Source organism: Lepidochelys kempii, chromosome 1, assembly GCF_965140265.1.
Source record: "Lepidochelys kempii isolate rLepKem1 chromosome 1, rLepKem1.hap2, whole genome shotgun sequence".
NCBI lineage: Eukaryota > Metazoa > Chordata > Testudines > Cheloniidae > Lepidochelys > Lepidochelys kempii.
Window position 1 is genome coordinate 349,910,689 of NC_133256.1, and position 24,705 is coordinate 349,935,393.

General features: G+C 57.9%; 1 protein-coding gene across 1 annotated transcript in view; it reads left to right on the forward strand.

The window, feature by feature from the left end:
* Positions 1–24,705, forward strand: part of SND1 (staphylococcal nuclease and tudor domain containing 1) — a 505,775-nt gene that overhangs the window by 340,746 nt on the left and 140,324 nt on the right. The window contains exon 16 of the mRNA XM_073329019.1: positions 21,813–21,922. Within this exon, the coding sequence (XP_073185120.1) occupies positions 21,813–21,922 (110 nt within the window). The remainder of the gene's footprint in view (positions 1–21,812; positions 21,923–24,705) is intronic.

Genomic DNA, 24,705 nt, shown 5'->3' on the forward strand with positions numbered 1-24,705 from the left:
CCTCAGAGCCCCTCCATCCTCCGTTTGCTTTGCCTTCACAGCGAGGGCTGACTGGAAAGCTCTCCTGCGTCACCCCTCGTCCTGCTGCCGCCTCACGCCGGGCTCCCCAGCTTACATCAGCTCAGTGTTCCTGCTGAGAGATGCTGCCTGAGCAAGTGTCTGGTAAAACGGATTTGTGGCGGAGTTCTTTTGAGACCCCAGGGGAGAGAAATGGCAGCCAAACACTGCAGTATTTTAAACTGCATCACTCATCTACCCGGATTAATGCATTACCACTTCCCGGGGAGAGCGACAGAGACGGGCTCTCAGGTCCCTTTATTTATTTACTTCAGGGCCGTGTAACTTGGACAGGCTCGCTCGGACGGTGGTGATGGCAGAGCGCCCCCCTCCCCTCCTGTGTGTCAGAGGCTGCATTTTGGGTTGGTTGTGCTCCTTTTGTGCTTTAAAAAACCAAATGGTTTTAAAGCGAGCTTCCTTCTTGCACTCTTAGGGGCATCAGAAGCAGAGAAAGGATCCCACGCGGCCCCCTGAATTGCTGAACAGTTCGCTCAGGGTTCGAGGTTTCTTCATGGGACTGTCTCCACTGGAGTTAGTCCCCTTCCAAAATGCCTTCGTCCATCTGGCGGTGAGGCTCGGAGGCATTAGCTGCACTGTAAAAACGCTGCACTTTTCATGTGCTGATTTAAGAACTTGGACACTCTCAGCTACTTCTTAAAATCATTCTTTTTTTTTAAACTCACCATTGTTCGAGCCCATTAGCAGCATAACATCCCCTCTTTCATTGCTGCTGCAGAGGGAGCATGAAAGTTTGCAAGTCCTACAAAAATATCAGCTGTGGTTTGTAATTTCTCTGCCTTTCAGGGCGTGAGACGACTCCAGGTGCCTCCCCTCCAGCTGAGAATGATTTACAAGTCCCTCCGTGTTATTTCCCAGCGTCCCTTGCTCCGTGGGCTGAAGCAGGGCAGCACATCCTGAACGCGGGTCACACAATGGCTGCCGTCCGAATGTGGCGGAGCGGGCCCAGCGGAGCCGGTCGCGTTGGAAAGCCTGGCTAATGTGTCTGCTCGGTTCAGACTGGAGGCAAATGTGCAGCAAAAAGCAAATTTCTGATTGCTTCGATTTCAGCAAAAAGCATATTTCCTCCCCGCTCCCAAATGTGGGCCCATCTGTTCGCTTTACGTGTATCACTGCCTGGAAAGCCAGTGCCCCCCTTGCCTTTGCTCCTGCGTCTTCTCAGAACTGCTGGGCCTGGGGGCACGGGCTAGGGCAGGCGTGGGGGCGATCCGACAGGGCAGTGTTTTTGGAAAGCCCTTTCCCCCGTGAACACAGCTGGCCTCGGGGGCAGCTTGCTGGCTGGCAGCTGCACTTGATGGCCTGATAACTGGTCTTGCTGGGGAGATGAGGCAGCAGGAGCCAGCCTGTAATGAAGCAGATGGGGCGCGTGGAAGCCCTGACTGACTTGTTGACCAAGAACCAGAGAAGAGCCAGCCTGGTTCTATGGGGCAAGGGTGGCTCGGGGGGGATGTGGGGCCAAGCTCCGCTCTTTCTGTCTCCCATCACAGGCGGGTTGGGCAGTCATACCGTGCACAGTGATTCCAGCCTGGTTTCTGGCCAGGGGCAGCAGAGCTAGTCTGTGCTTTTCCCTTGTGTTCGCTGCCAGAGCCCCCAGTCTTCGTGGCTGGGCTGAGCTTTTGCTGGTGGCTAACAAGGGGCAGTGTAGAGCCAGGCAAAAATCTTCCTCGCTTCCCCTGACCCCCAAATGAGAGGACTCCAAGGCCTGCGGCCGCCAGGGCCAGGAAGGAATCCTCACCCTGTATCCAGCATGGCCTGGTCCTAGGCTGCTGCCCCCTCTGTCCGTGCCACCCCTGCTGGCTCGTGGCTGGAGGACATCTGTCTCAGGTTCTCTGGGGCCCTGAGGCCCAGCTGTATTGTGGGGGTGATGCTCCTTCCTTTGTCGGGTCTGCTTAGGTGGCAAGTTCTTTGGTGCAGGGCCCGTCCCTAGCTCGGTGCCTATGCAGCACCCGGTGCCCTGGGGCAGGGCCCTTGGCTGTCGGCTCCAGGCTCTTCGAGTAACCCCAGGAATGGGCCCTGCCTGCGGTGAGCGGTGTTCTCCCGGAGTGCCAGGCATGGTCTGGGTGCCCGGTGCCAGCGCTCTGCCTGGTGGCTTTCCAGCCACACGCGTGAGTCTCAGCGCTGCGGTTCCTGCCTGTTTGCCGCTTGATTTGGTGCGACGCATCGAGGCATGAAGGCTGCAGAGCGGGAAATCCGCTTTCCAATTCAGGTCATCGGGAGGGTGCCTGGGTGCTGCTCCCCCTCCCCCTCTCTCCAGCATGCTCCACGCTGCGGAGGAGCCTCCCTCGATGGCACATCCCAGCTTTAAGGAGCTGAGTTTGCGAGCACTGTTCAGAGGCGCATGGGAGCCTGCCAGGAGCCGCCCAGCCGGAGAATGGTGCAAAAGCAGCTTTTCCCTTGGCGTGCAACCGTGCAGCCTGGAAACCCTCCCGCTTCGTCTGGGTGTTGGGCTTTCCCCACAGCACTGGCCTCGGGCTCCAGCTTCCCCTCCCAGGCTGAGCCCTGGGCCCTCCATGGGGCTCTGGAAACGCAGATCTCCAGCAGCGGGTGAAACTGACGAGGAGTGGGCAGCCTCACTCAGCTGATGGCGGTGAGGAAGGAGGAAATCGCTGGTGGGAAATAAAAAGCCTGGCTGTGTGTGCAATGAACCCTCCCTTCATTGACCTCTGCCTTTCCAAGCCATCAAAGTAGCCCCTTCAGCAGAGCCTACAAGGTGTGTGTGTGTGTCCCTCCCTCTGTGCGCCTTGTCTCACAATCCGTGTGTTCTGGAAAGGGAGAGGAGCGGCATAGCTGTGCCCCTGGCACTGGGTGTGGGGACGCAGCAGGCGGAGGAGGGAGGATGTGGAGGGGGCAGAGAAGGGACCGGGGCTCTTTAGGACAGGACAGAGCCTTCTGCCCTCTCTAGTTCCTCGAGAGCTGCCTGTTGCTGCAGAGTTCCGCTCCGGTGCAGCCTGGGACAGCAGCCAAGCCTCCCCTCCCCGTCGGAGAAACAGGCTCTCCCTCAGCCAGGCCCGCTCCGATCCCTGGGGACCCAGAGCTGAGAACAGGCAGTTCGGAATCCTCCCTCTGTAATGGGGTGCCAGGAACTCCTGGGGATTTCTAAGCTGTACGGGAGGGTGTGTCTTGGCTGAGAGGGGGGCTGGGGAGTGAGCAGCGGTTAGGTGAGTCTGCAGCGTCCTCTCGGGGCATTGTACCCCACGCTGCGCGGCTCGGGGGTGACTGCGCTTACAAATCCCAACCTTGGCTTCCTGCCGTGCTGCTGACTGGGGATGCTACGGTTCTTAGGGGCCCATGCAGAGAGGCCTTAAAGGGTCCTAATCTGCAGGATGGGCCAAGCCCTCTGCTGACCCAGACTCCTGTCTGGTGTCTCAAGTTGGGCCCCTGAACGCTACTCAGTCCTAGCTGGCATCTTGGGCTCTGGGCCCCTTCGTGCCAGAAGGGTGCTGACGACCTGAACAGTCCTGCCCCAGCGGATGAGCTAGGTGGGAACTTTCCATGTCTAAATCTCAACGGTAAAATCTCCAGCGAATGCGAATATGGGGGCAGGACACTGTGGGGAAGGGAGCTGCTGTGTCCAGGCCCCTGCCCTAGAGACCATCCCTCTTTATCCACCCCGCTTCGCTGACCTCTTCCAAGCACCTCTGTGCTGCGTGCTCTGGCTTTAAAGAGCCCCAAGTAGTGAGGGCATGAGCAGATTTGGCCTGCAGAGCAGAAGGCTGGAGCGGCTCACGTCTCACGTTTTTGTTGTATCCGATGGCTGGGGTCACATCTGCCTTGGAGTCGGGGAGGCAGGACCCCAGGCACCTGCCTGGGCTGTGAGTCATGGGCCTGCCCCCACCCCAACTTGGGGGAGAACAGAAACCAAGAGAAGGGGAGAAGGGAAAGGGGGACAGGAGGAGGAAAGGAGTGCCTCATCTGTTCCCATCCACTAGGAATTAATCAAAGGTTTGTAAAAAGTCCGACTAGATCTTTCCGCCCTTGAACTCAGAGCAGTGTCTTGACACGTGCCCCCTACCACTCGAGTCAATTACAGCGTGGCCAGGGCACGTGCCTGCAGTTGATCATTGTGTTTAACCCTTGGCTGCAGCCCCCGGAGCAAGTGCTGGTGTCATGGCAGGTAACTCGAGTGCAGGCGTGCCTGATGGGAAGGGCGCAGGAGCCCGCGGCTCATGGCAGAGGTGCGTGTTGTGGGTGCAGCACTTGGCTTTGCGCTGATGCTGTGGGGAAGTTGAGTTGTTGCTGTGGAATCCAAGCTAAGAGATGGGGAATACCCGTCGGCTCCACCATCCACCTCCTCGGGGCCCATCCCCGTGGTGCCCCGTCTGTTCTGTTCTGCTGACTTTCTGTGTCCCAAGGGACGGGGCTCCCTCGCTTTCCTGGATGAGCTGATCCTGTAGCCTCGGTCAGTCTCTGTCTGTTTCTTCCAGTCACCCTTACCCATGATCCTCCGTCCCACCCTGAATAGCTTCCCCCCCGGTGTTTGCCCCTTTCGGACATTTGCAGGCTTTATTCCTCCCTTTGTTCCGTAGTGGTTGAAGCCAGGAGGGACCCACTCTTCCTCTCTTCTGATCTCCTGCGTGTAACAGGCCCCAGTTACCCGTGGATTGGGTTAGACTGGAGCATGTCAGGAGAGCAGGCTTTTGTGTCCCAGGCGGGCGGAGGCCCCTGCAGTTGATCAGGTGCGAGATGTCCTGCTAGCTGCGGCATGGAGATGTTCTGGGGCTGACCTTGAGGAGCGCTGAGCAACATGAGGTCCCTGAGAGCGGCTGACACACCGCACCGTCAAGAGCCAGCCCCTTCGTTTGTTCCTGGCTTGCTCTTCGACTGTCCCTCCTCTAACTGTCCCTCCAGCTGTTGCAGCTGCTCTTCTCTGAACCCCTCCAGTCTGTCAATCCCTTTCTGGGGCTGTGGGGCCCTGGGTGGAGCCTTGCAGGACTCCCTGCTCACCGACACGAGGCCCCTGCACTTTGAAAGCTGCACTCCTGCGGCCAACTCTGTCCCCTGTGCCGGGCATTGCTTCCCCCAGGCGTGCTAGCCATGTATTTGCCAAGCAGGGGCTCCTGCCCATGTCTCTAGCCCCTTTGGCTGATCTCTCCGCCCTCACAGGCGTTAGCAGCTCCGCCCTGTTCAGAACTGGGTAGGTTTTGCTAACTAGGCTGAGGGCTGCGCGTGGTTACAGGAGGTCACCGCTTCCTGCAGCACTCATGGTGCCTGTCCCATTTCCAGAGCCCTGTTTCCAGTTCACGTGCTGTGTAAGCCTGTAAAATCCCAGTGCTGGTGGAGGCCTTTGCCATCTGCCCCGGAGGCAGTCCTGGGCCAGGGGGAGGGCGGGGGTGGCAGCTGAGCAGTCTGGAAAGCGGCTCACATCTCACGTTTTTGTTAAACTCCTGCCAGGCTCCCTTGAAATGTTTTGCTTCTTGGGAGCCAGCCCAGCGGAGAAAATGCTTTGCTGCCTGGTGCTGCTACGCGGCTCTGCAGTCCACCGCTTGGCGGGGAAGGCAGCGGGCTGGGGGATGGCCGAGGGAAGCGGGGAGGGCTGCGTCTCCAGGTTTGCATAGCCATGAGTGACCCTGGCAAGCTCCGGAGGAACGGGGCTGGGACCCCGGCCCTGGTAAAAACAAGTCCAGCCTCCCCCAGGGCCGTGCGTGGGCGTGGATCCTCTCAGCAGGGAGCTGCAGGCGTCTGGCGGTTCGGAAGGGAGGCCAGGGGCTTTCGCTGAGCACCTAGTAACTTGCGTGATGCTCCTGGAGGCCACTATCCCTGTTGGACAGATGCAAGTGCCCGAAGGTCCGGGTGGTGCAATGTGCAAGACTCTGCCTGCCTGCCCCTCTCTGGGCTGGGCAGGAGAAGAGAAGCAACATGCTGCTATCCAGGCCCTGAACCCCTGCTCCCCTCAGGGACAGCTGGGGGTGGGCAAAGGGATGACGGTGCCTTCTGGCCTGCGTAGCTGGAGCCATGCGGAGAGGACCCCGTCAGGGTGCTTGGGCCCCAGTCCCGGGTAATCCTGCCCCCTCAGGGTTCTGGGTTCGGGGTTCTGGATCAAAGCAGACACAAGTGCAGGCTGGGCTTCCCCAAGACCGACCTCTAGCTTGGACCCTGCATTGCCCTGGCTGCTGGCGGGGGGGTGTGTGGGACCAGGCTGCTTCCTGGCCTCAACATGGCCCCCTGTCCGCTGGAGAGGGAGGGGCCGCTGAGCCTGGGGCCTCTAGGGCGGAGAGGAGCAGCTCTAGCAAGGAGAATGGAGCACCAAGGGCGGTGCCACCGGCCGGGCGGAGGAGCTAGCAGGTGGGTCAAGGACAGGGGGCTGGCAGGCTGCAGTGGGGGAGGCCAAGCAGCATTGTAGCCGCAAAGGAGACCAGGCTAGTGGAGCATCGGGGCAGGGAGTGAAGGAGGTTTCTGGGGCAGGGCGGGGGGAAGAGGCCCCTGTCACGGAGTGTGGGGGAGCCCAGGCCCTGCACCCCTCGTCCTGGGATTCACTGAGACTCTCAGCCAGCCAGTAAAACAGAAGGTTTATTGGACAACAGGAACACAGTCCAAAACAGAGCTTGTGGGGACAGCCAGGATCCCTCAGTCAAGTCCTTCTGGGGGAGCAGGGAGCTTAGACCCCAGTCCTGGGGTTCCCTGCGTTCCTCCACCCAGCCCCAAACTGAAACTAAACCCCCCCAGCAGGCTCTCTCCTGCAGCCTCTGTTCACATTCCCGGGCAGAGGTGTTACCTCCCCCTCCCCCTCCTGGCTCAGGTGACAGGCTCTCAGGTCTCCCATCCCCAGGGCACATTCCCAGGTCAACACTCCCCCCTCCCTGCTGAGTCACATCATCACAGCCCCCTAGCAATGCTCCTGATTCGATAGCTGGCTTAGGCCACAGACTGTTAGGAGGCGTAACGGGGAGCTGAGTGGAGGCCAGCTCTGGGCCCCGCTCTGGACACAGCGCTGGCTTCTCCCCCCGGCGGAGCGAGGGCAGCAGCTCTGAGATTGCTCAGGCACCTGTCGTGGAGGCTTGTGTGTGGGCGGAAGAGCAACCCGGTCTCTCCTGTTCATTCTCCTCCACATTCCCAGGGTATAAACGCCCCTGCAGCCCTGGCCCTTAAAATCATAGAATCATAGAATATCAGGGTTGGAAGGGACCCCAGAAGGTCATCTAGTCCAACCCCCTGCTCGAAGCAGGACCAATTCCCAGTTAAATCATCCCAGCCAGGGCTTTGTCAAGCCTGACCTTAAAAACCTCTAAGGAAGGAGATTCTACCACCTCCCTAGGTAATGCATTCCAGTGTTTCACCACCCTCTTAGTGAAAAAGTTTTTCCTAATATCCAATCTAAACCTCCCCCACTGCAACTTGAGACCATTACTCCTCGTTCTGTCATCTGCTACCATTGAGAACAGTCTAGAGCCATCCTCTTTGGAACCCCCTTTCAGGTAGTTGAAAGCAGCTATCAAATCCCCCCTCATTCTTCTCTTCTGCAGGCTAAACAATCCCAGCTCCCTCAGCCTCTCCTCATAACTCATGTGTTCTAGACCCCTAATCATTTTTGTTGCCCTTCGCTGGACTCTCTCCAATTTATCCACATCCTTCTTGAAGTGTGGGGCCCAAAACTGGACACAGTACTCCAGATGAGGCCTCACCAATGTCGAATAGAGGGGAACGATCACGTCCCTCGATCTGCTCGCTATGCCCCTACTTATACATCCCCAAATGCCATTGGCCTTCTTGGCAACAAGGGCACACTGCTGACTCATATCCAGCTTCTCGTCCACTGTCACCCCTAGGTCCTTTTCCGCAGAACTGCTGCCTAGCCATTCGGTCCCTAGTCTGTAGCTGTGCATTGGGTTCTTCCGTCCTAAGTGCAGGACCCTGCACTTATCCTTATTGAACCTCATCAGATTCCTTTTGGCCCAATCTTCCAATTGGTCTAGGTCCTTCTGTATCCTATCCCTCCCCTCCAGCGTATCTACCACTCCTCCCTTAACCCTCCCCCGGCCGAGCGGGCCCTTCTGTGCCTCTGTGTGTGGCCCGGCGTGGCTGGGTAGGGTGCACGTATCAGGGCGCTGGCAGCCCGCAGCATCCGTGCTCCTGGCCCTTGCCCAGTGTGGCCTGGCTTCAGCAGAGCCTCCTTCAGGCCAGCCTGGTTGGGACGCGAGCGGGGTTGTGTTTTCTTCCAGAGTGCAGCCCCCCCGTCCCCACTCACTCGCCTTGCAAAGCGGGTCACATGGATATGCTGGGGAACATCCACTGCGAAAGCAAACCTTCGCCAGCTTCCCCAGGGTCATTAATATGTGGAGGCGCTGGGGGGAGATTTTGCTGCAGAAAGCACTTTCTTTCTGATTTATTCACCTTTTTCCTCCAGATGCTTTTTGTGCTGTGAGATCAGGTCCAAGAAACTCCTGCGCTAGAGAGAAGCACGCCAGGCAGGGTTGGCAGCATGGGGAGTGTTGCTTCTGCGGACGGTCGCTTCCAAGGGAGCTGAAGTGGATGCTGGGTGAGGGGGGAGAGGCCGCTGCTCTGGATGTGGGGACTGAAGGGGCTGAGCGGCGCTGGTCATGGCCAAGCGTGGGACCCATGGAGGCTGAGGTCTCCTCTCAGACCCACTCCTGGGAAGGCATGAGGATGGCTGTTCAGAAAGAAGCTGGCAGCTGATTTGATTGCTCAGATTGTGATAAACTGGGCAGAAAAGTCTGGAAGCAGGTGAATTAGGATTGTGCAGTAGAAATGGGGGGAGCTGGTGGGTGTCGGGGGAGGGTCCTGGCGGGCTGGAGGAGTTGGATGTGGGAAGGGTTCCCCCTTTCCTTGCCAGCCCTGTGTGTGCGCGGGGGGCTGCCGCGTTAATCCCACTGGCAGACAACTCAGCAGGGAGCTGCTTTCTAATCCCGCCTTTGCTTGGGCCGTCTGCCTTTGTAGGGTGCAGTGTCCAGGGGAGAGAGCAGGGAGTCGGGCGCTCTGGGGTTCTGTTCTTGCCTCTGTTTAGCTCCCCCACCTGTCAAACATGAGTCACTGGGGGCAGGCAGGGTTAAGTGCTCCAGGAGCCTCATGTCTCAAACAAGGTGGGCTGTGATTCCCCTCCCTTGCCATGACGCCTACAGAAACATGAGCTAACTCCTCTGCCCACCCATTTAATCTCGACCTCCCAAGTGAGCTGCTCTTCTTAGGTGGTCTGCAACCTCTTTCTCTTCATACTTGGTCCAGCACTTATTAGGGACAGCAGCAGTTCCACTTGCAGAAGAGTAATTGCCAGGATCAATCGTCTTTCCTTAATTGAAAATCCGCACCCCCTTTGTTTCCCTCCAGGTCTCTGGGTCTGCCCTTTTCCCAGGACACATGAGAAATAATGGTTTTGCTATTCCCTCAGTGCCCTGGGTTCACACCACCTGGACCCACTGGGCTGCGTGTCTTTTGGATTTCCCAGTGGTCCCATCCTTGCTCTTTATTCTTTACCACCCCCGCACTCTAGAATTCTCCGTTTCTGGAGACAGCTTTGTAAAGTTCAGTGCCACAGAGATCTGTCTTGTTCAGTTTGGGGTTTAATTCCCCCGGCTCCCATCTTGCATGCAGGAAGCAGCTGCACACTTCAGCAGTTCCCCTTGTTCCCTCTGGCTGTTCATCTCGCCCGCCAGCGGGAGCCACACAGATTTAGAGCTCTGTAGTGCGTATTTTAATCCTTGTCACCTTTGCTGACACCAGGGCTAAGAGCAGTTGAACTTTGTCGCCCTTCCCTGTAATTTTTCCAAGTGCCACCATTCTTCATAATATGATCACCAAAAGAATGAGCCCAGTCCTTCAAGCGGCGCCGGGCTGAGAGCTGTAGATCAAAGCGGATCAGTATTTATGTTGCTGAGCCAGTCTCTCTCCTGGCACCGGGGCGGTGCTTTGAATTGCTTCTCCACTTTGCTGTTAGTTTTCTGAGCGAGGTGAAGGACGCTCGCAAAGTGTTTCTCTTCTGGGATTTTGATTCATGCGTTTTGGTCCCCGAGTCTTATTACCTCTGAGGTGAGCTTGTGCTCCAGTTCTCCTTTATCCCCTGATTAGTGGCACAGCTCGACGCCTAGGAGGGTTATACTTACTCTGAAGAGAGCCAGGCTCTTTCTGTTGGGAAGGTCTGAATCGCAGATGAGACGGGATTTGGTGCTGCAGCTCAGAGCGGAGGGATGGCCCCGGGGTTTGTAGCTGGAGGGTGAGGAGGTGCCTGGCAGGCAACTTGTGACTGATTCTGAGAGGTACCAAACCCCGTGAATGCCCTTGACTCCATGGGAGTTGAGGGGTACTGGGCCCTGGCTTTGCCTTTCTCTGTCAGACAGTAACAGTGTATGCATGTGTCCCCGCCCTCTCTCCACACATGCTGGAGGGGCTCGTGGGCCGCTGGAAACCAAGCTACACAAAGTCCTCCTTAGCGCCCTGGGGAGGCCCACCGTCTCAAGGGAAGCCCAGCTTGATCGCCATCCCCGGAGGCAGGTCCCAGGCCTCTACCCAGATCCTGCTTTTGTGACTGTCCCTGTGGCAGCCAGAAATCAAAGGCCAAACCGCATCCAGCATGGTGCAGAAAGGGCCACAAGGAGCCAGGCCTCCAGCACCGGCTCCCTGCGTGTTCCCGTTCAAATAGCGGCATTACCAGGGACCGAGTTAACAGGGTTATGAGGCAGAGGTTTTATATTACACAGGTAATGGGGCAGTAGGTAAGTTGCTCAAACAGCATTTATCCAAGCAGTCACCTCTCCCCGGTCTAAGGGGTTAGAGCATGTGATTTCTCTTCTGCAAACTGCAGCCCCAGAGGCTGTGCATTCCAGCCAGGCTGTGTGCTTAGTGAGGGCCGTGCGTGTCGGTCCCTAGCACCAGGTGCAAAGCAGCTGGATGGAGACCGAGATATGATCAGTTCCTCCTGTCACTGTCTGGTCTGAGCCTCAGGTGCTGGGGCAGATGGCTCTCCCTTTGATACCGGCCCTGGATCCAGCAGGAATCTGTGGGAGCAATCCTCTGACAGTGTGGAGGTGTATGGTTCTCTAGCCTGGGGGTAGTCCCACCTCTCGCTAAGGGGGTGTGTACACTGCAGTAAAAGCTTGCTGGGACTAGGGCTTCAGCACAATAGCATTGCAGGGTAGACGTTCGGGACCCCACAAAGGGAGAGGGTCTCTGAGCCCGAACAGCTACACTGCCATTCTATAGCCACAGCCCCAGCCAGCTGACCTGAGCCAGTGCAGCAGTGCTGAGAGTCTTTTGGGTAGACGTACTGGTCAGTGCTGAGTTCCCAGCCTTGTTCAGGCTCTGTTGCAGTGCAGACCTTTTCCACTGTGTCTTTATCAGTGGTCACCGCATTGCTTTACTCCATTTCACCTCCTCGCTCTCCCATTGTACTTCCTCCTTCTGACTCTTCCCTGGAGGCAGAGTCCCGGTGCTGTTTCCTGATTGTCTCTCTAGTTGTTCTTGAACGTGCCCGACTCTTGTGGAGAGCAGCTGCCATACAAATACGGGGAATGCTCCTATCCAGCAGGTGCAGGAATAAGGCCTGGAGCAGGACCTCTGTATCTTCTGTGCGCAGCTTTAACAAACGCCTGGGCCCTAGCGGGAGAGATTCATCTCCATGTACTACTTGGCCATGGGGGGGCAGGCTCCCCACCGGGTCCAGGCACAAAACCATTTCAGCCAACACGCTCAAATCTCACACCTTTATTTCCTCAGCTTTAAGCATCTGCTCCTACAGTGCCCTCAACTCTCCCCTGCGCTGCTGGAGCCCCCTCTCCACAGCCTTGCCTGCCTTTCCCTGTCGCCAAGCACCGCTCAGAGGAACGACAGCATAGTTTCCATAGTAATTACTGGACATAAAAGCCAGAGGCAGGCTGAAGGGGGGCGGGAAGCAGAGACAAGATACTCGCGCCAGGAGCAATGCGCAGCTCACGCTGGGAGGGAGGTTGGTTCTTAGATTCATGGCGCTGAAGTGTAGCGTGTGCATGTGGGGAGGGGAAGATCAGAAGTTGGCAGTCGTAGCCATTGGGGTCTGTGGCACTCGTCTGGCCCTCACTGCAGTCAGAGCTGGGTGGCAGGCACGGCTGACACAGAGGCTATGTGACACAGCCAAGGTCACACAAAGGAACCCGTGGCAGAGCAGAGAATTGGCCCTGGGTTTCCCAAGTCCCAACCTAGGGCCCTGGCCACCAGACCTCTTCCCCCTCCCGCAAGAGTCCATGCCATTTCCTGAGACGGGGAGGGCTCTGCCGATGTCTCGGGGCTGGGGGTGTGGTATGAATTGCCACGTTACTGGTGGTGGGGTGACACTTACGCACTCGGAAGATGTATTGGAATTGGAAAGGGTTCAGAAAAGGGCAACAAAAATGCTTAGGGGTCTGGAACAGCTTCCCTATGAGGAGAGATTAATAAGACTGGGACTTTTCACCTTGGAAAAGAGACTAAGGGGGGATATGGTTGAGGTCTGTAAAATCATGACTGGTGTGGAGAAAGTAAATAAGAAAGTGCTATTTATTCCTCATACTGTAAGAACTAGGGGTCACGCAATGAAATGAATAGGCAGCAGGTTTAAAACAAACAAAAGGAAGTATTTCTTCACACAACGCACAGTGAACCTGTGGAACTCCTTGCCAGAGGATGTTGTGAAGGCCAAGACTATAACAGGGTTCAAAAAAGAACTAGATAAGTTCATGGAGGACAGGGCCACCAATGGCTATTAGCCAGGATGGTGTCCCTAGCCTCTGTTTGCCAGAAGCTGGGAATGGGCGATGGGGTGGATCACTTGATGATTCCCTGTTCTGTTCATTCCCTCAGTGGCTTTGGCCGCTGTCAGAAGACAGGATACTGGGCTAGATGGACCTTTGGTCTAACCCAGGACGTCCGTTCTTCTGGAAGGTGAAAACAGAGCTAACACTCATGGCAAGGACTAACCAGTCCTTCCGATCTGCTTGGCGAGGTCAGTGTTGTCCCCGCTGTCCGCGAGAGCAGAGATATGAACTGACCCTGCTCCGGATGTCTCCATGCAGCCGGGTGTGGGGCATGGAGCAGGATTAGAACTTGGCAGTTCCCGTCACTCACTCTGCGCCTGTCTCTTGCTCTGTGCGGGCTCTTACCGCCTCGTGCTGGATGTTGACAGCGACATTATTGCAACCAGTGCTTACAGCAAAGCTGAAGATGAACAGCTGTACTGGAACGAGACACCCTGTCATGCCAGACATCCCCAGCCTGTGCAGATGGTTTATGGCTGCACTCTTGGCATTCGACATGCAGGGACGGACGGCATTCGTCAGCCCATTGGTGCGTGGGCTTTTAAATCACCAGCAAGGAGAGGTTACGGGGAGGCCCAGGCGCGATCCACTCAGCCAGTCCCACCTGCTGGAGGAGGCCCATCCGGCTTGGACGGGTCATGCTCTTGTGCAGCCGAGCGGAAACAAGCTGATGGCAAAGCCCACCCTGGAGGCATGGGAAACTGAACACGGGCTTGCTGCTCTCCCTCGCTGGCGGCAAGTGTCCTCAGGAACACACGGATCTGTCCAGCCTTCCCTGGCGTTGGGGAGTGTGACGAAGTGGGACTGTTCTTAATGTTTCCTCTGAATATTGTGGGGGTGCCTCAGTTTCCCCTAGGCAGTTCTTAAGTATCTAGGGGGTGAGGTAAGGGTGTATGATCGTTGCAGAGCCCTAGAGGGCAGGTGTGTGCAGGAGTCTGGACACACAGAATGGCCGACACCCTGTTTCCTGGCCACTGATGGCCTGGGCCCTTCCCCCCTGCAAGGTCAGAGCTAAAGGGTTGGAGAACAAAGGAATCAGGTGACCTCCTGGCCCGGGAAAGGAACAAAGCCCAGAGGAGGAGGGGCTGGAGGGAGTTTCAGTTTGGGGCTGGCTGGAGACATGGAGTGAAGGGCAGACGTGGTTGTATGTCTCACTGCCCCCCAAAATGGACCCAGCAGAGGGGTCCTGTTCTCTGCACCTACAAGCTCTGTGTTAGACCATGTTCCTGTTGTCTAATAAACGTTCTGTTTTACTGGCTGGCTGAGAGTCCCGTCTGACTGCGGAGTCGCGGGGCAGGACCCTCTGGCTTCCCCAGGACCCCACCTGAGCGGACTCGCTGTGGGAAGCGCACGGAGGGGCAGAGGATGCTGAATGCTCCGAGGTCAGACCCAGGAAGGTGGAAGCTGGGTGAGCTGTGTGTCCTGCAGACAGGCTGCTCACAGGAAGGCGACTGCCCCAGAGTCGTGTCTGGCTTCATGGGGAGCAGTTCCAGAGCATCACCCGGGGACTCCGTGACAGGGAGGCAGTGCCTTCAAACGGGCTAGGCTGTCCCAGGGGTCAGCCACTCTGGCTAGCTGGAAATGGGGCCAGCTGGGATACAATAGTAAACCTGGTGGGGATAAAGGAGGCTCCAACCCATTTCCGCTGTCTGCACTGGCTTCCTTTGGCAGAGTTCAGAGTCTGTCTCAAGGCGGCCGAGGGCGTGGGCTCAGGCTACCCCAGATCAACGTGATGCTGTGGGACAGGGACTGTGGTCGGCAGCTCCGCTCCTCGGGCATGGCGGGGCTCCCTGCTGCAAGGGCAGAGCTTGTCTGTGACGGAGATGGCGCTCGCTGGGGAGCCAGCCTGACTGGGGAACAAACCCGCCCCCTCCCCAGGAGCTCAGGAGCATCCCAGACCTTCCGCTCCTACCGCCCTCTCCAGCGAGAGTCCAGAGCAGTGTGGACGAATCATGAGAATTAAAAGACCAGACCCCTCCCTTGCACATCCAGCATCCCCCGGGGAGAGAATGGGCCTCACGTCGCTCACAGCACGAGTGGGAGGCTCGCAGCTACTCCAGCATCGAGGTGAGGGTAAGACGCCTCTGGCGTCTATCTGCCGTCACCATCGCCTCGTTGCAGAAGTCACCCTCAGCTGAAATGCCCTGCCTCGGGCCTGCCTGGATCTGCATCTGTCCCCTGGTTTAGGCACAGCTGGGACCCCTGAAGTGACCCTCCATGCATTTAGAGCTTTCTGTGGACTTGCTCTCATGGGCCTGCTCTCTGCTCCGCTCAGCTTGTTAGCAGCAGCCTCTCCTGTGTCCCTCCAGGCAACACACTTCTACTGGTGCAAGAGCCTTCTCCTCTGCAGCTCCCACCCCACGGAATAGCCTCCCTGGGTGTGCCTGGCCCATCGAATTGCCAGCTCCTTTGCGGTCACATCTGGAAACCTGCCTTCTCCCTGCTGTTCCAGAGTCCAGCTTCCCTGGTAACACGCGGCAGGCGAGAGACTACGTGATCAGCAGTGTGGCCCAGGGGATAGGACTCGAGGAGGACTCAGGACAACCCATTTACAGAGCAGGAAACTGAGGCACAGAGAGAGGCCTGGACTTGGGCAGGGTCACGCAACAGTTTGACTTCTGAGCCAGGCCTAGAATGCAGGTCTCCTAGGTTCTCTCCCCAGTGAGCTATGCTGCCCCCCATTTGTTGGGTGTCACAGAGTCCCCAGGCGATGCTCTGGAACTGCTCCCTACAAAGCCAGTCAGGACTCTGGGGAAGTCTCCTCTCGGGGAGCAGCCTGTCTGCAGGACACACAGCTCACACAGCTTCCACCTTCCTGGGTCTGACCTCGGAGCATTCAGCATCCTCTGCCCCTCCGTGTGCTTCCCACAGCGAGTCCGCCCAGGCGGGGTCCTGGGGAAGACAGAGGGTCCTGCCCCGCAACTTCACAGTCAGACGTGACTCTCAGCCAGCCAGTAAAACAGAAGGTTTATTAGACGACAGGAACATGGTCTAACACAGAGCTTGTAGGTGCAGAGAACAGGACCCCTCAGCTGGGTCCATTTTGGGGGGCAGTGAGCCAGACAACCCCGTCTGCACTTCACTCCATGTCCCAGCCAGCCCCAAACTGAAACTCTCCCCAGCCCCTGCTCCTCTGGGCTTTGTCCCTTTCCTGGGCCAGGAGGTCACCTGATTCCTTTGTTCTCCAACCCTTTAGCGCTCTCCTTGCAGGGGGGAAGGGCCCAGGCCATCAGTTGCCAGGAAACAAGGTGTCGGCCATTCTCTGTGTCCAGACCCCTGCCCACACCTGTCCTCTAGGGCTCTGCAATGATCATACACCCTTACCCCACCCCCTAGATACTTAAGAACTGCGTAGGGGAAACTGAGGCACCCCCACACTATTCAGAGGAAACATTAAGAACAGCCCCCTGCTTTGTCACACTGGGCCAGAGTTCTGCCCAGCCAGCGGAGGAGGGAACATGCCAGGCAGTGGCGAAAGCAGAAATTTTCCAAAGCGGGTTCCCATATGCCTGCCCGTGCCAGGAAATCTCCTCCTCCCACCTGAGTACAAAAGCTTCAGCATTAAAACCTGTGAGAGTGCAGGAAGGTGAGAGCCAGCCCTGGCCTGTCGGCCCACCACAAAGGCCCTTCAGAAGAGGACAGCAGGCTTCCTCTCTCCAAAGGGAGCTGCTGCCCCTTCCCTGGTTCAAATGGAAGAGCCGGCCCCGCCCAGCGGCTGCTTGTATTCCCAATTCATGGCAGTTCTGCCCTTTCCACATAGCGTCAGTCGGCTGGAGGAAAGCAAGTGCCAGACAAACTTGCTGCCTAAAAACAGCTGCAGTTTCACACCTACCCCAGCTGGGGGGACTGGTGGCTTTGAATGACCCTCTCCTTCCCTCCCAGGCCATGGTGCTGCGCCCAGTGGTTCTTGGCTGTCTGTGGGTTGCAGCCCCAGCGTGAGGCTTTGCATGCTGGCACCTGCCGTTTCTGTGGTAGGTAGAGACATGGAGCCCCCAGCTTGCGCCCTGGCCCTTCGGGAGTTGGGGTGTGGCCCGCGCACCCATACATCAGACACCCCTTTCATGTCAGCACTTGCCGGCGGGGTGGAAGGCGAGCAATGGCTCCGGTGGCTGGGTGCTAACGTGATGGCTGGTGTGCTGTGGGGTGCTGACTGGCCCTGTCCCGCTGCCTTGGGCACCCAGCCATTGGGCCTTGCCACTCAGCGGGCAGCGCGATTCCAGCAAACCTTGTGTCCGGCCAGGGGAATTCTCAGTTCTCCAGCTCGCCTCTGCCCACCACCGGCCCGTCTGCTGTACCCTTCCAGGATGAAATCCACCCCTGGCTGGTGCTGAGGCTTGGGCAGAGTTGTTGGCTGTTTGTCTTTGTGAGGAGGTATTGGATCCCTGGGAGAGGATCTCAGAGCCGGCCCCTCATTCCCGGCTCAGAGCCAGGGGAAGGGCTCGGCACAGCCAGGCCAAAGCCAGAGCAGTCTGAGCAGCGGTCGTTGCTGAGTTGGGACGGGGCTCTGAACGGCTGCCTCACTGTGCAGAGGTGGGAGGGCACCAGGCTGCCTGGAGTGTGGGGCCCTGGCCTTGCTGCCGTGCCACCACCTCAGCGTGTTCGCAGATCCTTGCGGCTCCCCCTTGGGATTATTCCCCTGCCCTTTGCCTCTGGCTCCTGAGGCTCAGCTGGGCCAAGACTGCCCCAGCCTCTGTCCTGTGCCCTTCGTTGCAGAAACTGCTCTGGTCTCTGCTCCAGGGTGCTCACTCCTCCCTTGGGACTGGCTCCTGGTGGTTCTCTTGCGTGGCAATGTCATGGCTTCTGAAGCATAAATGGCGTTAACCTCACGTGCACTCTCTGTGGCTTGTTAGGGCAGGAAGTGCAACCTGGTGTGGTGGTGTGGCCCGTGCCCCAGGCTCCCTGAGTCCCATGGGGAGACTGTGACGAAGCGGAACTGTTCTTAATGTTTCCTCTGAATATTGTGGGGGTGCCTCAGTTTCCCCTACGCAGTTCTTTAGTATCTAGGTGGTGGGATAAGGGTGTATGATCATTGTAGAGCCCTAGAGGGAAGGTGTGTGCAGGGGTCTGGACACAGAGAATGGCCGACACCCTGTTTCCTGGCAACTGATGGCCTGGGCCCTTCAAGGTGAGAGCTAAAGGGTTGGAGAACAAAGGGATCCGGTGCCCTCCTGGCCCAGGAAAGGGACAAAGCCCAGAGGAGCAGGGGCTGGGGGGAGTTTCAGTTTGGGGCTGGCTGGGGACGTGGAGTGAAGTGCAGACGTGGTTGTCTGGCTCACTGCCCCCCGAAAATGGACCCAGCTGAGGGGTCCTGTTCTCTGTACCTACAAGCTCTGTTTTAGACCATGTTCCTGTCATCTAATAAACCTCTGTTTTACTGGCTGGGTGAGAGTCACGTCTGACTGTGCAGTTGGGGTGCAGGACCCTCTGTCTTCCCCAGGACGCCGCCTGGGCGGACTTGCTGTGGGAAGCGCACGGAGGGGCAGAGGATGCTGAATGCTCCGAGGTCAGACCCAGGAAAGTGGAAGCCATGTGAGCTGTGTGTCCTGCAGACAGTCTGCTCCCCGAGAGGAGACTTCCCCAGAGTCCTGCCTGGCTTCGTAGGGAGCAGCTCCAGAGCATCGCCCGGGGACTCCGTGACAGAGACCCCTTAGGGCTCTGTCCCTGAGAGCTTTGACACCACATGTACCATGAACGCTGACCATCGTGGGCCCCGGTTTCCATCCTCTCTTTGAGCAGAGCTGAGACCTCTCTCCTCTGCCTACCCCAGGGTGCAGCCTAATGTGGATCCAGCCTGGGATTGCCAGCGCGCTATACATGGCTTTGGCCACTTCTTGTGGGATTGAAACACAGCCAGCCAGTTGGAGACATGCATCCTAATGCCTAGACCGGAAATTATAATCCCTAAATATCCCTTGCAGCCTCAGTTGCATTATTAGGTTTTCCCTTCCTGCCCTAATCTGTTGGTTAGCGTTGCTGTGGACTGTCAGTTGGCTGCACCCCAGAGGTGGCCGTATTGCAGTGCTGTGTGTGTTACTCTTTTTCCTAAAGTGATTGAGTCTCTGTGGGTCAGTAGCCCTGTACACTTTTGGGGGGTTATTATCAGCACATTCTTGCATCAACCTCCCTCTAATCGTAGCTTCATGGTAAACTCCATCCCTCACCACGTGTGACTAAATCCACTGCAGACAGGCCAGCTGAGTGACTGAGGCTGTGTGAACGTAATGCGGCTGAGGGCTGGGGCCAGGGTGACTGTCAGAAGGAAGATCCCGAAAACTGGGAGCATGGTGCATTCTCACATTGCGTCTTTGGCTCGTCCGCTCTCTTGGCTGAGACCTAAAGCATAGGGACGCTGCCTCTTGCTCTCAGCATCTCCATTAGAAATCCCCCTCGCAGCTTGGAACTGGAGTGTGAATGTTCCAGCTTTTAGCCCTCTTTTATTTTTAGTAATGACTTGCACGATTTGGGGATTGGGGGTAAGACTAGCACTTGACCTGCTTCTGTGTCTGTAATAACGTGGCAGAATTAATACTTGCTTATCAGGCAGTGCCCAGTCGGAGTTATCAGCAAAGGCAGCTATTAAAGGTAATAAGCACAACCCAAAATTATGCGCGCTTATTAAACTGGCTTGGGATAGCGTCTGTACCTCCAGCAGTATCTCCCTTGAGATGTTTAGCTGGCTCTGGGCAATGTTTTATGCCTTGTCTGCCTCCTGGCGGGGCTTCTGCTGCTCCTCTGGCTTTCGAGCCGGGTGTAGGAGATGGTTTCCAAGTCCCACCTGTGCTGTGTCGCTGCTACGCTGGGTGACCTCGGGCTGCATGCTCGGGGCAGCGTTTTCACATTGGGCCACATGCCTGCAACGATTTCTGTGCCTCCAGAACTCTGCCCACTGGGTCAGGGTAACTGCTCCCTGGGATTGGCGTCTCGACTGCCGAGGGGTAGGCAACTAAAAGTCTGCTGAGCACCCACCACTCCTGTTGGCTTCAATGGGGCAGCACCTCGGAAAATCGGGCGGCTTGTTCAGGTGGCGAACTCTAGGCAGCCAGGTTTGAATGTTGGCCGCCTCTGTGCACCTCACTTTCCCCATCTGGTCCAAGCGGCCAGGTCCTTTCTCCCCCAGCCCAGGAGCTGGGTTCGCTGGCAGCAGGTTACAGTGTCTGTGCTGCTCCCTGGGAGAGGAAACCCCCTTCCCTTCCCGCTGGAGCATCGTGGTTCTCGCCTCTGCCTGCACTCGGCTCTGCGCTGTGTCCCCCGTCAGCGACAATATCGCCCCAGCCTGGTGACGCGCGTCCAGCTGGCTCACAGAAGAGTTAATGGGTTCGCTGGCCCAGGTGACTGGGCTCTCCATAGAGTTGGGCTTTTCACGGGGGCAGACTGGATGGAGTGGGTGAAGTGGGGGACCCAGGCATGGATAGCATTGATTCTACGGCCAGACAGGGCCCAATTAGAGTACCAGCAAGGGTCTCTGACACTGTGAATCCATGGGCGTCCCCATCTCGCTCACCTTCGCTCCTGGTGTAGCTGCCTGTGCGGGCATTGCCTGGCATGAATGGGAAGGAGGATGCATTCCGGAGGTCTCTCCCCCGGGTCTCCAGCATAGCGAGCAACCCTTGGTAGGAAGGGCTGGCCGTGCGTTCTGACTGGATTCGTGGGTGGCTATCCAGGCTATCAGGAGTGAGGGGGGCTGTCGCTGGGGGTCTGAGGAGCTGAGCTGGGTTGGGCAGGGAGCTCTGGGCGCTCCCTGCTGCTGGCGAAGCCGCACTGACATTTCGCAGAGCGCACACACTCTCAGTGAATGAGCCTTTTGACAGATGCGGCGGTGGCTGTAATAAAGTATCTCTATGCACTGTGGTCCCCTTGTTCTCCAGCTGACAGCACACTCCCTTCTCTAAACGCTCATTTCAGGCTCCGTCCTGGCGCTTGCTTTCCCAGCTTTTATTACTTTGTAGAATTGTTTTGCAGAAATGGGCTCCTGGGTTGAGTGGAAGCCCCCCCCTCCCCCAGCTTTGTAGATTTCACCCGACTTTAAACTACTTCCCTTCCTGGCCTGGGCCTGAGCTGATCAGCATTCCGCTTGCAAGCTGCAGAGGAAATCCAGCGCTTGCCTTGCAAGGGAGTGGGGGGTGCTCACTTGCTCGCTCGCTGTAAAAGGAGTTAATAGAAGCGTTCCTCGCATCAGGGTCAGGGCTGTCCACACAGTTGCCTTTCACTTGACGATTATCCTGATCATCCTGGCGGAAGTTGTGATACCTTATTTAGATCTCTGTCCTCCTCCTCCTCCTCCCGCCCAAGCTCAGAGATTATTTCAAGCACCTGGCTCCTGGCAGAGCATTTTCCTCAGCCACCCCCTCCTCTCTGCTGGGGGGACATGGGCAATGCGTTCTGCCTAGCCGTCCTTCCCCTCCCAGGGCTTGGCTGTCTGCTCCTGTGGAGTCTCTATAGTGCCCATCACCATAGTGTCTGGGCACCTTCCCTGTCCATAAACGTTTTCCTTGAACCCCCGGGGGTATCCCAGGCCCTTTGGCCCTGATCAGGAGTCTCCTGAAGTCGCTGGAGACTCCGGTTGGCTCCGCGAGCTTTGGGTCAGGCCCCCAGTGATCTAATGCGTAGGGCAGCACAGACGTTCCTGTGCGCATCCCGAGGCTTTGCTGGCAGCTAGCCAGGAGCCGTGCCCAGCTTGCGTGCCGTGGGTCTCATGTTTCTGGGGCCTGCAGGGACTGTGGCACCCAGGATGAAAGGCTCCCTCTTGAGCCACTGCCCTGGGTGGCTTTGCAGAGCAACATCTCTGTGTGGTCTCCAGGCCAAGCATGGAGATGGAACCTTCTGTACCAAGTTCTGTGCCAGCGAGGGGTCTGGAGCTTGGAAATCTGGTGCTGTCATGTCTATCCGGGTAACTTTACAGCAGGTGAAGCTGAGGGGTCTGGTTCAGCAGAACGAGAACTTGCCCACCCCCCTCGCGCCCGTGACACCATGTGAGGCCCTTGGGGGCTCGTCTCCTCACCATGGTGTGTTTATCGCCCCACTCAGGTATCGAGTGTCCCCGCGGAGCACGAAACCTTCCCGGCCTGGTCCAGGAGGGAGAGCCCTTCAGCGAAGAAGCCACCGTCTTCACCAAGGAGCTGGTGCTGCAGCGTGAGGTAGGACATGTGCCCCCACCGTGCCCCACCTCCCCGTGCACGCAGTGGCCACTGCGGCTGGCTTTGAGGCTCCGCCTTGAAATAGGCGGCGGCAGAGGGCCATGGCCCTGGCTCCTGGGCAGTCGGTAGGGAGTGCTCGTGGGCCCCTGTTGGGCCACTGCCTCCCCACGAACAGTGCCACAGTGTGTTGGTTGATCCTGAGTGGAGACTGGGCTCCGGCTGGGACTTGCTGAGCAGGTCGAGTGGCGCTCGAGGTGAGTGTTGTGGTCAGCAGAGCCCTAGCTGGTGAGGTCCCGGTGGGCAGCGTTTGATCTGGGCTGCTGCACCTCACTGGAGTGTGCTCTGGAGTCACGCTTCTCCCTGGCCGTTATTCCCGGCTCTCGGTGGGGAAGTTTGTTTATAACGTAGCATGCTCACCGGTAAGGCTTGGGTTAGTGAAACGTTTTCAAGCAAAGGGAGCAGCCTTTGGGATTGGAAGGGTCTGTTGGGGGCGGGGCTGTGCCCGTTCCCCGGTGAAATGCCCAGCTGTGCCCTTTGTGCCGTCCAGGAGAGGGACAGCAATTGCTGGTTGGTCGAGTTCCCCAGCCATGGAGCCCTGCGGCTGCTCGGTGTTCTGCTGACCCGCCAGGAAGTGGGTAGATGCTGGAAAATTGGTCCCTGGTAGGCAGACAGACAAGCCCCACTGAGCCCCGACTCCCATGGTAACTGGCCTCGGACCTTGTTCCGAGATCTGCATCTCATGGTTCCAGCCTCGCTTTGCTTTGCTGGGGTCCGAACCAGCCCCGGGATGTCAGGTCTGCAGCGTGGGCAGGGTGCCACTCGGATGATTTGAGGACATCAGTAACTCAGCCAGAGGGTCGGGGTCTGTCACAGGAGTGGCTGTGTGAGGTTCTATGGCCTGCAATGTGCAGGAGGTCAGACTAGGTGATCATGATGGTCCCTTCCAACCTTAGAGTCGGAGTGTATAGGCCTAGCAAGCTTGCAGCTGAGAGAGCTCCATGGGCTGACTGGCAAAGGCCCGAAGTGCACCCAAGGGTGGCTGGTTGAAATTGGAAGGCATCTGGGTGCTGGTTAAAGTATTGAGAACCCATTTCCCGGGACAGAAGAGCTCAGCTGGGAAAGATCGAGGGGTCTAACTAGAAGTGTGTGAGAATCGGGGGGCGGCTGTATGTGCAGGGGGCAGCCTCTCGGGGGCGGGGCGCATGCTGGCAGCGGGGGCGGGGCGCGTGCTGGCAGCGGGGGCGGGGCGCGTGCTGGCAGCAGTCCCTTGGGGCGGGGGCAGCGGGGGCATGTGACCAGGTGTTTAACTCTGGGTTTGGGGAAGGGACTCTACGTTTCTGCAGGAGGTGGAGCAGAGGGTCGGGTCTGGCCCTCTGAAAGCGCTCGGGCTGACTCCTGCAGCCGGGCTCAGGCTGGGGCTTGTTTCTCACCCCTGTGAAGCACCAGTTCTCTGTTCCGCAGGGAGCGTGTGGCCGCTCACCCCCACGCTGTGAAGTCTCTCTCTGAGCAGGCCCTGCTGCACCGGGTTGAAGGGGGTTCAAAGGAGCCCAGCCAGCCCCTTCTTCTCCCGGACCTAGAACCATGCAGGGGAGACTCCCCCTCTGGCTGCCTCCCAGCCACGGGGCCTTTGGGAAGGAGCCAGTCAGAGGCCGGCGCCTGCTTTGTACCATGTTCTCGTGGCATGTTCCACGCCCTGCGCCTGCTGCTCCCGCCCCTGGTCTTTCCATCTAGCCAATCCCCTGCTTGCCTCAGATTTAAGTAGCGAATGAATCCCTGCCCGTCCCGGCACTGCCATGCTGTTTGCTGCTGTCACATCGGTCCTCACTTCTGCTTGTGTGTCCAGTCTCTCTCCCCCGCCCCGTGTGTGTCATGTCTATGGAGACTGAGCAATTCTGGGGGACTTGCTCTGCTCGGGCAGCGCCGGGGAAGGAGCACTGTTAACAGGCGTACTAATCCCAGTAGAAAGCAGGCTGCTCCCTGGCCGCAGAGCGTGTAACGCTTTCACCTCTCAGAAAGCCAGCCCAGCTCCCCCTGCTCCTGCATGCTGGCTCCCTGGCAGACGGGCACCGTGCGCTGGTTGCTCTCCTCTTGCACAGACAGGCATTGGTTGGGCCCAGGACAGTCCCAAGGCAGGACAGTGACCTGCAGGGCTAGCAGCAGTTTCACCTTGTGGCCTGTGAGGAGTGGACGGGGGGACGCCCAGTGTGCCCCCCACGCGCCCAATTATCAGAGAGGCTGCTAGACGTGGCGCCGAACCACTCTCTCCTTTCTCTTTGAGAGAGATCTTTGCCTTGACCTTGGGCACCTCTGCACACCAGAGCTTTTCCAGCAGGCTTCCGCTCCTGCCTGCGACTCACTCGTGAATTCTGTGACCTTTTCACTAGACCTTTAGCATCTCAAAACACCAGGAAGGACCACTCCCCCTCTCCGAAATCCCATCCTCGTGCCCCTTCACCTTGGCAGCTCCTTCCCAAGCCATGGGGATCCTTAGGTGAACCTACAGAAGATGCGGCAAGCACTGAGATCAGGCCGATTGCAGTGTTTGGAGGGGGCTGGGAGCTGGCCCCTGGGCAGGGGAGCAGGGGGCTCTTTCAGAGATGAGCCGATCCATTCTTGGGTGGGGAATAGCTCGCGTGCGGTGGGAGGCAGAATGCCGGGGTGTGTTGCAGGCCAGGCGGTACCGTCACGTGCGTGGATCTCGCTGGTGGTGCGTCCTGGTGTGTGGACAGCACCACACTGCTGTGCTTTGTCCCCCTCTGACATGTGCGCTCTGTTTTATTCAT